Source organism: Thalassophryne amazonica, chromosome 17 (genome assembly GCF_902500255.1).
Source record: "Thalassophryne amazonica chromosome 17, fThaAma1.1, whole genome shotgun sequence".
Lineage (NCBI taxonomy): Eukaryota > Metazoa > Chordata > Actinopteri > Batrachoidiformes > Batrachoididae > Thalassophryne > Thalassophryne amazonica.
The window spans coordinates 34,372,062-34,388,386 of NC_047119.1; the positions used below are offsets into that span (position 1 = coordinate 34,372,062).

The 16,325-nt window shown below is 37.9% G+C and overlaps 1 protein-coding gene across 1 annotated transcript in view; it reads right to left on the reverse strand.

Annotated features, from left to right (window-relative positions):
* Positions 1 to 369: 369 nt before the first annotated feature.
* LOC117529236 (FYN-binding protein 1-like) overlaps positions 370 to 16,325 on the reverse strand; it is a 31,822-nt gene continuing 15,866 nt past the window's right edge. The window contains 17 exon segments of the mRNA XM_034191959.1: positions 370 to 412; positions 543 to 574; positions 857 to 890; positions 1,008 to 1,170; positions 1,670 to 1,769; positions 1,935 to 2,025; positions 2,363 to 2,406; positions 3,026 to 3,098; positions 3,196 to 3,215; positions 3,585 to 3,705; positions 3,965 to 4,124; positions 5,163 to 5,237; positions 5,240 to 5,294; positions 6,870 to 6,919; positions 7,635 to 7,657; positions 8,473 to 8,555; positions 8,671 to 8,809. Of these exon segments, the coding sequence (XP_034047850.1) occupies positions 390 to 412; positions 543 to 574; positions 857 to 890; positions 1,008 to 1,170; positions 1,670 to 1,769; positions 1,935 to 2,025; positions 2,363 to 2,406; positions 3,026 to 3,098; positions 3,196 to 3,215; positions 3,585 to 3,705; positions 3,965 to 4,124; positions 5,163 to 5,237; positions 5,240 to 5,294; positions 6,870 to 6,919; positions 7,635 to 7,657; positions 8,473 to 8,555; positions 8,671 to 8,809 (1,286 nt within the window). The 3' untranslated portion in view covers positions 370 to 389.

The window sequence follows — 16,325 nt, forward strand, 5'->3', positions numbered from 1 at the left end:
AGATTTTCTTCCAAAAATTAATAGTATGCAAACTGTGATTGAGACTCTTTACAATCAAACAGTTTTTAGCTCTTTTAGACAACCGATGCAATGTCTCACTTTCAATTCAGTAACTTAATAAATGTGTTCTTTTCCTTTATTTAAACATTGATATTTAGTTAAAACGACAAAGACACATTGATTGCATGTATGTACAAGGCTGAGGAGTCCGGGGTAAAATAAATACCTTTTCCAATTCTCATAAATAGATTTGCTGTTTGTGGAAAGAATATAAGACTGACATATTTCAAAAGACTTAATGTAAATCCCGTGTGTGTGTAGACAACTGACATAATAAATAAATAAACATTTCATTGAAAATATTTTTTAAAATCATCGCAGGGTGTTTCTCAGTCATTGTCATAGATGCAATCTGAAAAAAAAGGAATTATTAATTTAAAAACCAATTTGTATTATCCCTAAATTCTGTGAAAGCAACACCAGCGTTACAGTGGAAATGATTATGTATCATTAAAATAATAAAACTGTGCTATAGAACATACCGTTTCCAATATCATCGTAGATTTCTGCATCTCTGGAAATTTAAAAAAAGTTTAATTGTAAAAAGTAAATCACTTTTACATGTAAATCTCAATATGATCTCACACCAAGATTGTGATGGTGTCATGACAAGTAATTCAGTCTATTTGTTCATGATACAGTCATGAAAATGTAACACGCTTGCAAAATTAGTTCTCCATGGTATCACAAAATTTTGAGTGACATGGGAGGTAGCCAGTATAGTCTGGCATTACTCTAAATTGGTGCAAAGACCCCTAAATGAACTAAAATGTAACTTGATGTGTGTGGTACTTACACTGCAACAATGTGGCTGGTCAAAACATAACCAACTGTAAAAGACAGGTACATTTGCATGTAAAGAATAAACGGTAGAAAAATCTTACAAATTGTTGAATACATTTAGGTATGACTTATTTAAAAAGTCAGATTCTTTAGCCGATACTCACATTTCCCCTCATCATTCCGACAGATCAGTTTGTTTTCCACGGCGTTAACAATGACATCCAGTTTTTCTCCTGGTTTGACTGGAAGATCTTTCCCACTCCATTTCTTAATGGTGAGTGTAGGAAGAATGGTCACTTGGTCCAGCACCTGTATGGGCCCGTCATACTGAAAGAGATAGAACTGTGTTAACATGACATTTGAACTGCAGATGTACTCTTTGTCATACTATGAAAATGTATATACTGCAGTCAAATGACATTTAATGTGTGTTATAGGTTTGATGTAACAGAAATCAAACAAAGATGATCAGTTTATTCACTAGAGTGAATACATTTACTATTCTGATAAAATAATACTGAAAGAATCATTGAATAATTAATACATTTATATAAGATTTTTAAGATTTATATGATTTTATCAAAAATGGTTATTGAATAAACAGGTTGCATTACTTGACTCTAAATTAATTATTAGCATAATCAAATACAAAATTGTATAACAACATGAATTCAAGATGTTCTTCATTATGTATGCTACTTCTGTGTAAAATGTTAAATGTCTGGAAAAAAATTTTTTAGCAAAGATTTTGTTTGATGATTTTATACATACATATATGATCTGGTGGATTTAAAAACCTGTATGAAATATTATTAGAGAGACACACTTTAAACTTTTTCCTGAATTCCTTCTCTTCTTTCTCAAACTTTTTCTGCTTCTTTGGATCCGTCTCCTCATTCTTGTTTTTGCCTTTCAGCATGGGAATGCTGCAGAGCAGAATAAAGATGAGCTATAAACACAATAAGGAACTTCACATCTGTTTGCTTAATGTTTCATTGTTAAAAAAAATAATAATTTTCACCATTTTTAAAGCTCATTTTAATCACAGATGTAAACTGTTTAGAACTATAGAATGGTTGTAATAATTATACCTGCTAATGGGAGGAAGAGGTGGCAGATTTTGGGAGTCGACATCATCATATATCTCCTCGTCAATTGCTGCTCCTGGCTGAACTGTGGTAACTTATGGAATAAATCACAAATGCAAACATTATTCATATATGTAGAAAAAATCATATATCTGATGAGCATTTATTCTGTAAGAATTTAATATTTGTAATAACTTTACGATGCATCAATATGTGTTCTTGAAAGCAAAATCAAGCGAAGTTGAAATATACTGTATTTACCACAGATACAAAGGGAATCTTCATTAAGCTGAAATTATTGACTTATTACTTTTTTGGCAGTGTTCAATGACATTCTTGTGATAATTTAACAGTTTTTCTTGGAGTCAGCAGTGAGCGTCGTATAGCACATTTTCATCAAGATGAATAAAAAGTGCATTTCTATGTTTTACCTGAACTCCTGTCTGTGGTAAACTGGCTGGGTGGTGGAGGGATTCTATCACAGAAGAAGAAAAATTATTCAGCGTAATTCATAATATTAATTAATGGTGGACCATTCAAATCAGCACACGGTCATATTTGTATATGACAAAGTTATATTTTGATTAATACAGGTAAATAATATTGATGGCTGTGTTAGCGGATAATTTGACAATTTTGGGGATTAAGTCAGCAGTTATGCATCAGCCACAGAGGTTTGCAGAAAGTAGTTCCAGAAACCGAAGGTTAGAATTTATCCTCACAGATTGTTCAGACAGTAATTGGTTTAGAATTAATTATGCTTTAACAAGATTTGGAAGATAATTGGGAAAAAAGAAGATAGGTGATTAATGACAGTGGACAGCAGATTGGTATCAGTCTTATGGTATTTTACATTTTAGTGCCGGCAAGGACGTCTGTTCCTCTTCAACATTCGTAGAAATTCAAGCGGTATAGGAGAACTCTTGAGGTCCAGAGGACTACAGAGTCAACCAAGATGAAAAAACTTGTATTTTTTTGTCTATTTGAAATTTGCCATTTCCCTGTGTACCTTTTTCATGCACATTCTACTGATATACTCATTAAAAAAAGTAATAAAAAGTCAAATGTTAACTCCTTTATGCATCCACTCCTACCTGACTTCCAGGTTTTGATCAATGACATCATCATAGATCTCTCCCTCCTCATCTGGTGGTAGGGGTAGAACTATTGTAGGTTAACATTATAAAAGTTACATTTGGCATTAATCTAAAATTGTCAAGTCATCACAAAGTTAAACATGATGGCATTATTGATTAAATCGTACCTCCTGGTCCTTTGATCCCACTGCAGAGAGAAAAAATTGTGATATAGTCATTAATTTTTGCCACCTGTGATCACACATATCATATGAGGTGTTTGTGATCTACATCATGAAATGTATGTTAATTTACTTATTCAATGTTTATATGATTGGGTTTTATTTGAACTGAGGTATTAACGATGTGATTCCTAAATCAGACTTTTTAAACGGATTTTGAATATCTTTATATAATTACTGTGTTTTTGTTGTAAAGCTGAAGTTATTTTAAAACTGTGGGGTTTTTTCAGTTAGGACAAATTCCCTAAATCACTGGTTCATCCCAATCCAGTTTATTTCCAAATGTAAATTCTCAGTGTATTTGCCTGTGATGGATGCATTTTGACATCTCGTACCTGCTGTTGTCAGGAGCCACATCAATGTCATCATAGACATCAGGTTCGTACGCCTGCTGACGGCCATGAGATTTCAGTGTGTTAAAATCAATCTCCACTGAAGTAATCTTCACGTAACCGACTGTTGGACACAAACAAACATTATTGTTTTGATTTATGACCGTAAATGGAAAGCCGTTAGAATGTCACGAGTTTAAAAATAAACCAAGAAATGTTGAGGATGAGTGAGGATAAAGAATTTAAAAAAACAGATGAGAAGTAAAATATACAATTGCCAGGTTGGTTGAAGGATTACACATCAGACTGAAAGTCGTTATCGCAGAAAATGAAGACGTGTGAAAGGTGGTAGACAGCCACAAGGGACAAATATGTGAAATTACTAGATCCATCTTGTGTCTGTCCCAACCATTTCCCCTCTGGGTTTCCTTGGACACGGATGATGTCCACGCATTCTCCCTGCTTCAGAGAAAGTTCTGCTTTACCGCCTCGGCAGTCCACTCGAGCTGTTCCTTTATGGATGGCCTCCAGTGGGCCAACCAACTAACACAAACACACAAAACAATAAAGTTAAGCAATTGCAAAGATGGTAGACTTATTTGAAAAGTGTGTGTGTGTGTGTGTGTGTGTGTGTGTGTGTGTGTGTGTGTGTGTGTGGTGTGTGGTGTGTGTGTGTGTGTGTGTGTGTATATATATAGATATATATGTATGTATGTATAGCGGAGCCGTTAAAACTCAATTTGCAACCGTAACATCCAGCTCAAACTAACTGACTATAAAGCAAACTGTGGGACTTCTCTGTGTTCCCAGGGTGAAAAAGAAGTCAGCAGGTCAAACAGCTTTTAAGTATCGTGCACCCGCTCTGTGGAACGGTCTTCCTACCGAGTCGGAGTCTGCGGACATTTTTAAGTCAAGACTTAAAACCTATTTTAATTCTCTTTCTTATGAATAGTTTGTATTTTTTATGAGTTTTATTCTTTTACTTCTGATTTTAATTATGTATTTGAATATTTGTAATTTTTATTTATTTATTTTAAATTTTATGTTGAACTGTTATGTGTGAGGGGCCTTGAGATGGATTTTGTTGTGATTTGGCACTTTATAAGCTGAATAAATTGATTAAATTGAAACTGAAAATAAAAGTAAACATGAAATCTAATGCGAAATCACGCTAACAAAAAGGCTAATTGAAGCCAAAACGTATCAAATACAACAGTAACTAAATCTAACTGAATTCAAAGCTAAATGAATCTTAAAACTTATAGAAACCAAAAAGAATATGAAGTGTCAACTGAATCCAAAACTAATGGAACATAAACCTAAATGAATATGAAGCTAAGTCATCTAGGGGTCATTCCTATTAACTTGTAAACATGACAAAGGGTCAGGGTCATGGTTAGATTACTCTGGGCTAATCAGATTGTGGTGTGGCACATAAGACCCTGGGATAATGGATATACCCCCATGTGGAACATAAAATGAGCTGAACATCAAGGTAACTGAATCTGCTCATCAAGATCACTCAAAAATGACAAATGATTACTGAAAAATAGGAAAGTGTTATAAGTATTGTTGACTCACTTTGAATTTCTTTCTGGCATCTTGTTCCTTCTTTTCACGTTCTTTCTGTTCCTTCTTCTCAGCCTCAATACGTTTTTCTCCTCCTTTTCTTCTTTCTCTCGCTTCTTTTCTTGTTCCTTCAGTTCCATTTCCCTTTGAAGGAAAAACAGCACGAGACACAGTAAGAATTAAATTTAGAAGACGAAAGACAATGATTATGGGACGTCTCCTGCAAAAGTGCTTTACAATAGTAGACTGTTTAGACACTGTCAAAAATTACGGTAATATGACTGAAGGCTGGCATCTCACGGAGCGGCAAACGCAGACGAACGTTGCGATTTTTGGATTCGCCAACTTTGTTCATGAAAATCAGGGTCCGTCTCTGCAACGTTTAGCGAAAATTAGCAACATTAGTGCAAATGTTTGCAAAAGTGTTTGTAATGATCGGAAAATAGTTGCCAGAATGTTTGGGACCTTTTAATGCAGCAGATAACTGAAACAATTGTGCAAATGGTGATACAAGCACCAAAGTAGGCAAAAATACTCCTTAGACATTACTCTTTGAACAAACCGACTGGCCACTTTCAATAGGCAGCCAGGTAGGTGTTAATTGAAGAATTACACAGGGGTCAAAATTAAAAGATGCTCAAATCATTTTGAAAACTACACCACATTATTTGTCTGATCGTAAAGATTCTAAAAAGGTATAGTTTGGACTATCTATGACTGAATGATCAGGAGCTATGGGGTAAAAACAGCAAGAATGATGACAAAGGTCAGTTTCAGTTTGTACAGGGGTCAAAAATTAAAGTTGCTCCAATTTTGGTAAAAAGTGATCCAAATTATTGGTTGAGCTAATGGGATTAATAAATGGAATAGTTTTAATTGTGTTGAATTTTTGGTCTCCAAAGTAAAGGTCAAACAAAGTCAATGTCCATTGGATTCTATGACATGTGACACCGTAACATGATAACTAAGCATGATACATGGTCTAAACTATTCCTTTTAAAAACCGTTTGCAAACCATTTTGCAAACTTTTTATGACCCATGACAATATCCAGCATTCGCCACTCTGTGAGATTTATAGCCAAAACCTAATTACAATGCATGTGTGAGCATTTACACAATGCAACAAATATATTTAGCCAATACAAAAACAGACAAAAAATTAAAGAGCAAAACCCCTGCAAAGTTCGGCAGAAAGACCCCAGATTATAATATACATGATCTCAATTACACGTCATTATGTGCTTGTGGGGAAGGACATCCACATATTCAAAAGAGTGTGTTTTGCTGCTCCAGTGTTGTAGCTTTTCAAAATAAATGAGGGTCAATACTAGTGGCTTCTTGCAGTGACAAAAAGCAACCAGCAGAGAGTAGTGTTGGTAAAGATAAACATAGTGTGATGTTCAAGATGTCAAAAAAATTGCTTGTAATATTTAGTAAGAGGTCAGATCAAATTAATTACCCAAATAAAGCTCAGTCAGCTAAAGGTTTTCAACAACCTCAGTTGCTGCAAATAAGACTTCATGAACAATTTTCCTAATCGATTCCACATGTATTGAATCATGCAACCAACAAGAAAGACCCACCCTGCTATAAATTCTATCTGCAATCTTTTAAAATATATTCACGGTGCACCCAGACACATTGCTGTGTCAAGAGGATTTGAAAATGCCATTGTAGGTTTGTGGAGGACGTTGAAATAAAGTTTATCATTCTCTCACCATCGTTCATCAAGATCTTCATACATCTCACCATCACTGTTGTCCTCACTCTGTTAAAGACATGAAACAATACACATCAGTGAAAATGTAAACTTGTTGAGTGCAACATATTTTTATTAATTTTCTGTGTATGTTGCAATTTCCATTTACACCTTAAATATGCACACCTTTCTTTTTATCTTTTTCTATTTGGGGTTAATGGGACGTATCATCCTCAAACAGCCTGATCCTCTCTATCACAGACCATTTACTTCATCCATCCACTTTCACGTTTGTCTTCTGATCATTCCCTCTACCTTTTATGACTTTAGTTGTACCAAGGATTCTTTCATTTCTTATTGTAATTCCTACCACACTAAATGTCTCTTCACTGCCAGTGTATAATCTCCATACACCATTAGTGGGATTAAACCTGACTTCTGAGTGACTTGCAATTCCTAAGGCACACACTCCTGAGACCATGCATTCTTCAAGTTGTTCTATCCAGACTCCACTCTGTTATTTCGGCATCCAAATTCGCCACTTATCCTGCTTGTTTTTAAATGCCACTTCTGTAAACTAATTTCTGAATCCCCTGTCTTCTGATAATATTCAGTCTGATGCTTCCAAAGCCATTTTCCATTTTTCTCCATTCTGGTGCTGCAAACAACACAACATCATCTGCATAGAAACTCATTTCTGTTTTAAGAATTAATTCAATGCTGCAAATCTGTGATATTACTATATTTGCAATATACTGCAGTCTTTGCATACATCAGCTCTTACCTTTAGCCTCTGACTTGGATGAGCTGGAGGACAGAAACAGAATCAATCTTAGAAGACAGTTTGATTATTTTGAATCATCAGCAACAGATAGATTTTATAGTGCCTGACAATTCAAACAGCTTCTTAGCTGTTTATAATTCTAAACAATGTAAAATAATATTACAAGTGAATATTTTTCGAAACAACTGCTGACAGAAACTATAGTGGCATGATATATTAAAATTCTTTTTTTTAATCTAAGGTGTGTAACAGTTTGATTTCCACCTGGTTCGATTTCCTTCCACCTGGTCTTTTATGAATGGAGTTTGCATGTTCTCCCCTTATTTGTGTAGTTTCTCTCTGGGTGCTTCCTCCCACTTCCAAAGACATGCATGTTAGGTGAATTGGAACCTTTTAACTGACCGTACAAGGTGTGATTGAGAAGTTTTGAGCCTGACCCAGAAAAAATAGGGCGTGGTTCTCCATCTTTTACATTCTGAGAAACCAACATTTCTCAACAGCGCTCAGTGAGTGAAAACTTCACACATTCTCAAGAAATGTTGGTTTCTCAGAATGTAAAAGATGGAGCACCACTCAGGCTCAAAACCTCTCAACTGGCCCTCGCAAGTGTGAGTGAATGAATGAATTAATTGACAATAGGTGTGACTGAGCATGAGAATGTGTTTGTCTATATGTGGCCTTGCAGCCTGTCCAGGGTGTCCCCCCACCTCTTGCCCAAAGACCACTGGAATACACTCCTGCTCCCCCGTGATCCTTAAATGGAATAAGTGAGTATAGAAATGAATGGCTGAATGAACGTACAGTCCCTGGTATAGTTGAATGAGTGTTATTAGAGTACCTGCAGTTGGTGGCAGTGGTGGTGGTGCTGGGGAACTAATCAATCCAACATCATCATAGTTCTCATCAGGGTCTGGCTGAATTCTGAAAACCATGTTCAGCCTTTATATTTCACGTGTAGACAATAAGGTTGTTTATAATTATTAGTTTTACATTGCACTTCTAAGCATGCTTGGGTTTGACGATGTGGATTACATACATGGCTCCAGGGTGTCTTGGAGGCAGACTTGGTGCTTGAGTTGGTTGATTGGGTTGAGTTGGGATCACTTGGTTACTGGTGTTACTAGGGTGTGAGGTCGGAGGAGGCGGGAGGAAGGGTTTCTTCAAGGTACCAGGACCTGTAATGAGACACAGGTGGCATAAAACACAAAACAGTGAGACCTCACAGAATTGTACAGTGCATCCAGAAAGCATTCACAATGCTTTTCCACTTTTGTTATGTTACAGCCTTATTCAAAAATTGAGTAAATTATTTTTTTCTCTCAAGATTTCACTCACAACACCCCATAATCACAACATGAAAAAAAGTTTATTTTTTTAATTTTTGCAAAATCATATGCACATAAAGTAGTGTTCAGAATAATAGTAGTGCTATGTGACTAAAAAGATTAATCCAGGTTTTGAGTATACGAGGTCTGTTAGAAAAGTATCCGACCTTTTTATTTTTTTCAAAAACCATATGGATTTGAATCACGTGTGATTGCATCAGCCAAGCTTGAACCTTCGTGCGCATGCATGAGTTTTTTCACGCCTGTCGGTTGCGTCATTCGCCTGTGAGCAGGCTTTGAGTGAGCACTTGTCCTCCCCTCTCGTCTGTTTTTTTTTATTGTGAATAAATGTCTGAACGATTTGGAGCTTTGCTGCATCAATTTTTTTCCAGAAACTGTGAGAGACCTCCAGGTGGACACCGTTCGGAAAATTAATATGGCTTTCAGGGACAATTTTATGGGGATTACACTGATTAAGGAGTGATCCAGACGGTTTAAAGAATGCCCACAACTGCTGAGAGCGCGCCGCGCTCCGAGCGCTGATCGACAGGCTCAAACCCTGCTGAAACAACCAGATCATTTCCAACGTGAAGGCTTTGTTGATCTGGGACGTCATCTGACTTTCACAAAAAGGCAGAAGGCGGGGACATCAGCACTTTTTCGGCACATTCCACTGTTACAGGAGTTTTTTTCATGGAAAGAAAAGCGGAGGGACGCGCCATGGAGCCGTTCATAACGCGGCACAAAACCACCTCCGTGTTGGTCTCACAGGACGGCTTTCAGGTGGATTTCAGACGGCTGTCGGTTGCTTTTCAGTCGTGTGATTATCCGAGAAATTGAGCATGAGCTGGACATGCCAGAACATGTCCTGTAAGGTTTCATCACGGTGTTGCTTTGCACCATGCGGCTCCACCACGACACGTGGAATTCCGCTCCTCTTTCCATGACAAAAACTCCTGTAACAGTGGAATGTGCCGTTCATTACTAAACTGGACGCTGTCTTGATCCAGTATGTCATCTGACTAGCACAGGAATTGTGAAAAAACGTGGACATCAGCACTTTTTCGGCACATTGAGACAGACGTGTGGAGGAGTTCCACGCGTCGCGGTGGAGCCGCATGGCGCAAAGCAACGCTGTGATGAAGCCTCACAGGACATGTTGGGGCATGTCCAGCTCATGCTCAATTTCTCGGATAATCACACGACTGAAAAGCAACAGAGAGCCGTCTGAAATCCACCTGAAAGCCGTCCTGTGAGACCAACACAGAGGTGGTTTTGTGCCGCGTCATGAACGGCTCCGTGGCGCGTCCCTCCGCTTTTCTTTCCATGAAAAAAACTCCTGTAACAGTGGAATGTGCTGAAAAAGTGCTGATGTCCACGCCTTCTGCCTTTTTGTGAAAGTCAGACGACGTCCCGGATCAACAAAGCCTTCACAATGGAAATGATCTGGTTGTTTCAGCGGGGTTTGAGCCTGTTGATCGGCGCTCGGAGCATGGTGCACTCTCAGCAGTTGTGGCCGGTCTTTAAACCGTCTGGATCACTCCTTAATCTGTGTAATCCCCATAAAATTGTCCCTGAAAGCCATATTAATTTTCCGAACAGTGTCCACCTGGAGGTCTCTCACAGTTTCTGGAAAAAAATTGATGCAGCAAAGCTCCAAATCGTTCAGACATTTATTCGCAATAAAAATCCGACGAGAGGGGTGGACCAGTGCTCACACAAAGCCTGCTCACAGGCGAATGACGCAACCGACAGGCGTGAAAAAACTCACACATGCGCACGAAGGTTCAAGCTTGGCTGATGCAATCACACGTGATTCAAATCCATATGGTTTTTGAAAAAATAAAAAGGTCGGATTCTTTTCTAACAGACCTCGTATTTCTTATTGTTACATGGGAAACAAGGTACCAGTAGATTCAGTAGATTCTCACAAATCCAATCATTCATGATATGCACACTCTTAAGGCTATGAAATTGGGCTATTAGTAAAAAAAAGTAGAAAAGGGGGTGTTTACAATAATAGTAGCATCTGCTATTGACGCTACAAACTCAAAACTATTATGTTCAAACTGCTTTTTTAGCAATCCTGTGAATCACTAAACTAGTATTTAGTTGTATAACCACAGTTTTTCATGATTTCTTCACATCTGCAAGGCATTATTATAATTTTGTTGGTTTGGAACCAAGATTTTGCGCATTTACTAGTGTGCTTGGGGTCATTGTCTTGTTGAAACACCCATTTCAAGGGCATGTCCTCTTCAGCATAAGGCAACATGATGTCTTCAAGTATTTTGACATATCCAAACTGATCCATGATACTTGGTATGCGATAGATAGATAGATAGATAGATAGATAGATAGATAGATAGATAGATAGATAGATAGATAGATAGATAGATAGATAGATAGATAGATAGATAGATAGATAGATAGATAGATAGATAGATAGATAGATAGATAGATAGATAGATAGATAGATAGATAGATACTTTATTGATCCCAGAGGGAAATTCAAGGAATCCAGCAGCTTGCACATTAGACAAGACACACACATCACCAGACATACAAATAAGATTAAATAAATAAAAGAAAATAGACCACTCAATAAAAACCACTAACTAAACTAAAACTAAAAATAAAATTTGTCAGCGTCCAGTCTCACAGAATATAACGGAGGAGTAAATATAGTGTAATAATGCAGTAATAAGGAGGTAGTGCAGATGTAAACAGTACACAATATAAACAGTGTAGGTTGTGCAAAGAAGTAAACCGTGTAAACATTGTTGGTAGTGCAAAAAAAAAAAAAAAAAAAAAAATATATATATATATATATATATAGGCCCAACACCATAGTAGGAGAAACATGCCCATATCATGATGCTTGCACCACCATGCTTCACTGTCTTCACTGTGAACTGTGGCTTGAATTCAGAGTTTGGGGGTCATCTCACAAACTGTCTGCGGCCCTTGGACCCAAAAAGAACAATTTTACTCTCATCAGTCCACAAAATATTCCTCCATTTCTCTTTAGGCCAGTTGATGTGTTCTTTGGCAAATTGTAACCTCTTCTGCACATGTCTTTTATTTAACAGAGGGACTTTGCGGGGGATTCTTGCAAATAAATTAGCTTCACACAGGCGTCTTCTAACTGTCACAGCACTTACAAGTAACTCCAGACTGTCTTTGATCATCCTGGAGCTGATCAGTGGCTGAGCCTTTGCCATTCTGGTTATTCTTCTATCCATTTTGATGGTTGTTTTCCATTTTCTTCCATGCGTCTCTGGTTTTTTTGGTCCATTTTAAAGCATTGGAGATCATTGTAGATGAACAGCCTATAATTTTTTGCACCTGTGTGTAAGTTTTCCCCTCTTCAATCAACTTTTTAATCAAACTACGCTGTTCTTCTGAACAATGTCTTGAATGTCCCATTTTCCTCAGGCTTTCAAAGACAAAAGCATGTTCAACAGGTGCTGGCTTCATCCTTAAATAGGGGACACCTGATTCACACCTGTTTGTTCCACAAAATTGATGAACTCACTGACTGAATGCCACACTACTATTATTGTAAAAACCCCCTTTTCTACTTTTTTTTTTTTTACTAATAGCCCAATTTCATAGCCTTAAGAGCGTGTATATCATGAATGCTTGGTCTTGTTGGATTTGTGAGAATCTACTGAATCTACTGGTACCTTGTTTCCCATGTAACAATAAGAAATATACTCAAAACCTGGATTAATCTTTTTAGTCACATAGCACTACTATTATTCTGAACACTACTGTAAGTATTCACACCCTTTCTCAATACTTTGTTGATGCATCTTTGGCAGCAATTACAGTCTCAAGTCTTCTTGAATATGATGCCACAAGCTTGGTGCACCTGTCTTTGGGTAGTTTTGCCCGTTCCTCTTTGCAGCAACTCTCAAGCTCCATCAGGTTGGATGGAGAGCGTCGGTGCACAGCCATTTTCAGATCTCTCCAGAGATGTTCAATCGGATTCAGGTCTGGTCTCTGACTGGGCCACTCAAGGACATTCACAGAGTTGTCCTGAAGCCACTCCTTTGATATCTTGACTGTGTGCTTAGGGTCATTGTCCTGCTGAGAGGTGAACCGTCCCCCAGTCTGAGGTCAAGAGTGCTCTGGAGCAGGTTTTCATTCAGGATGTCTCTGTAAAATCCTGACTAGTTTCCCAGTTCCTGCTGCTGAAAAACATCCCCACAGCATGATGCTGCCACCACCATGCTTCACTGTAGGGATGATGCTTGATTTCCTCCAAACATGACCCCTGGCATTCACGCCAAAGAGTTCAATCTTTGTCTCATCAGAGCAGAGAATTTTGTTTCTCATGGTCTGAGAGTCCTTCAGGTGTCTTTTGGCAAATTCCAGGCGGGCTACCATGTGCCTTTTACTAAGGACTGGTTTCCATCTGGCCATTTTACTGTACAGGCCTAATTAATGGATTGCTGCAGAGATGGTTGTCCTTCTGGGAGGTTCTGCTCCCTCCACAGAGGAATGGAGAATGGAGCTCTAACTGAGTGACCATCGGGTTCTTGGTCACCTCCCTGACTAAGACCCTTCTCCCCTGATCGATCAGTTTAGACAGGCAGCCAGCTCTAGGAAGAGTCTTGGTGGATCTGAACTTCTTCCACTTACGGATGATGGAGGCCACTGTGCTCACTGGGACCTTCAAAGCAGCAGAAATGTTTCTGTACCCTTCCACAGATTTTTGCCTTGAGACAATCCTGTCTCGGAGGTCTATAGACAATTCCTTTGACTTCATGCTTGGTTTGTGCTCTGACATGCACTGTCAGCTGTGGGACCTTATATGTAGACAGGTGTGTGCCTTTACAAATCATGTCCAATCAACTGAATTTACCCCAGGTGGACACCAATTAAGCTGGAGAAACATCTCAAAGATGACCAGTGGAAACAGGGTGCACCTGAGCTCAATTTGTGCTTTAAAGGTAAAGGCTGTAAATCCTTATGTACATGTGACTTCTTAGTTTTTATTTTTTATTTTTAATAAATTAGAAAAAAATCTAAACAAACAAAAACATTTTCACATTGTTATTATGGGGTATTGTGTGTAGATGTTTGATGGGAAAAAAAATAATTTTACCCATTTTGGAATAAGGCTGTAACATAAAATGTGAAAAAAAGTGAGGTGTGGTGAACACTTTCTTGATGCACTGTAAACTCACTGTGAAGACACCATCAGGTCTGGCAGATGAGGGTCTGTGTGTGGCGGTGTGTGTCTGAAAGTAGACACTCTCATTTGAAACTATCCCTGACTGCTGAAAGTTACTTCCCCATGTGATGAAATAAATTTCAACTCACAGAGGGGAGAGCAAGTGCTGGTAGGGGGGTGACTACACAAGGAACTTGGCTGGAGGAATAGAGGAACTAAGTATATGTCAGTGACTTTAGTCCCTTATCTGAAGCTTTGAGCAACCGCGGCATCTGTACAAAGTTTGTGCAACATGTACACAATGAAAATTCACAGAGAAAATTGTATTTAATTGTAATGCATATGTATAAAATGCTGCAGCTGCATTGATGTGAAGACAGAAAACCTCACCTGTATTCTGTAAAGGACAACAGTGAAACCACACTGGTGAAGAATGTTTTTCACACTTTTTAAGTGTGATTGCAAGTCTGTTGTGGTTGTAACAGAAAGGAGATTCACTTGAAACAGCAGGCATTAAAGGAACCCCTGCTGTTTCAATCGGCCATCAGGCTTGAAACGCTTTGATTGCACTCATTTTGTCTCATTTTGTCCTCATAATAGAGAAGCTTCCGATACGAATGTTTAGTTACAATTTTGTGACAGTCATTTCTCATGTGATAAGTTATGGATGTACCAATGCTCCACTGCATGTCAGAGAGACTTAGAAGGGCACTTATTAGAGAAAATTATTTTTCTGCATTCTTAAAACATTTATTTGAAGACTTCCGTGCCATTCCACATTATGCCAGTGTGTCCCAAAACGTAGCGTTGCAATACTCACCTGGTCTTGTTCTTGCTACCTCCACAGAGTCAGTCTTTTTGACTTGAGACTGAGTCAAGATCATCTGTTTGGAGGTGGCAAGACCGAACTTGATCGAAGTGCGACAACAAAACTAAAATGAAAGGTATTCATGTCAGACTCAACCTTTTCACTGTTTGATGAAAAATAACTTCTGACCTCGTGGGCAAAATGACATTGACGTTGAAATCTGACATTGAATCCGCTTAGAAAATATGCTGGATTTAAAAACTGGATCAACATACTACATATTCACTGTAAATATTGAATATAATATTCATCTTATTATAATCAATGTTAAAATCAATAAGTATCATGGCTGCTATTTTTGTGTAAATAAATAAATATGCATTTTGTGGGTTTCTGACAGAAATGAAAAAGATCAAAACACAGCTGAAGAACCCAATCACATTTTCATGTTGTATCAGTGTCACGTTCTGATGTTGTTGCAATACAATTCAATTTCATTAATTATAGTATAGCGCCAAATCACAACATAGGTCACCCCAAGGCGCTTCACAAGGGTAAGGTATAACCTTGTCAAACCCCCTGAGCAAGCATGTACACTACAGTGGAAAGGAAAAACTCTATTGGGTATTTTCGAGGAAGAAACCTCAAGCAGACCAGATTCAGAGAAGTGACAAACTGTTTCTGCATATTAACAATAACAACAATTCTACGGTGGCCCAAAGAGGCCAAATGCACTGCAACTCTTGCAGTGCATTTGGCCTCTTAGGGCCACTGTACAATCCTTTAAAAAAATGTACAACAAAATTGTCAAACATGCAAACAGAAATAAATGTTGACTTAAAAACAAGATAAAGTCCAGCGGATATCATGACCTAGATCGATGTCAGCACTATATATATATATATATATATATATATATATATATATATATATATATATATATGTATATATATATATATATATATATATATATATATATATATATTATATATATATATATATATATATATATATATATATATATATGTGTGTGTGTTTGTGTGTGTATGTATGTAGTAGTGACACATCTAAAAGTTGCAGGACACTGGCCCTCGAGGACTGGAGTTGAAGATCTCTGGCCTACAGACAGGAGGGCATTCGTCTGGTGGACTGGTGTGCACTCAACAACCTGGACCTCAACACCACTAAGACCAAAGAAATTATCACGAACTTCAGAAAATCATGGCTGACTGAGCCCCCAGTCCTCTGCAATCAGGGTTGAGGAGGTAGACAGGGTGGGTCTGAAGCTTCAAGTTTCTGGAAGTCCACATTTTAATAGGTCTCACATGGTAACATTGATCCCCAGGTGGACACCGCCAAGGCGAGACTTTACT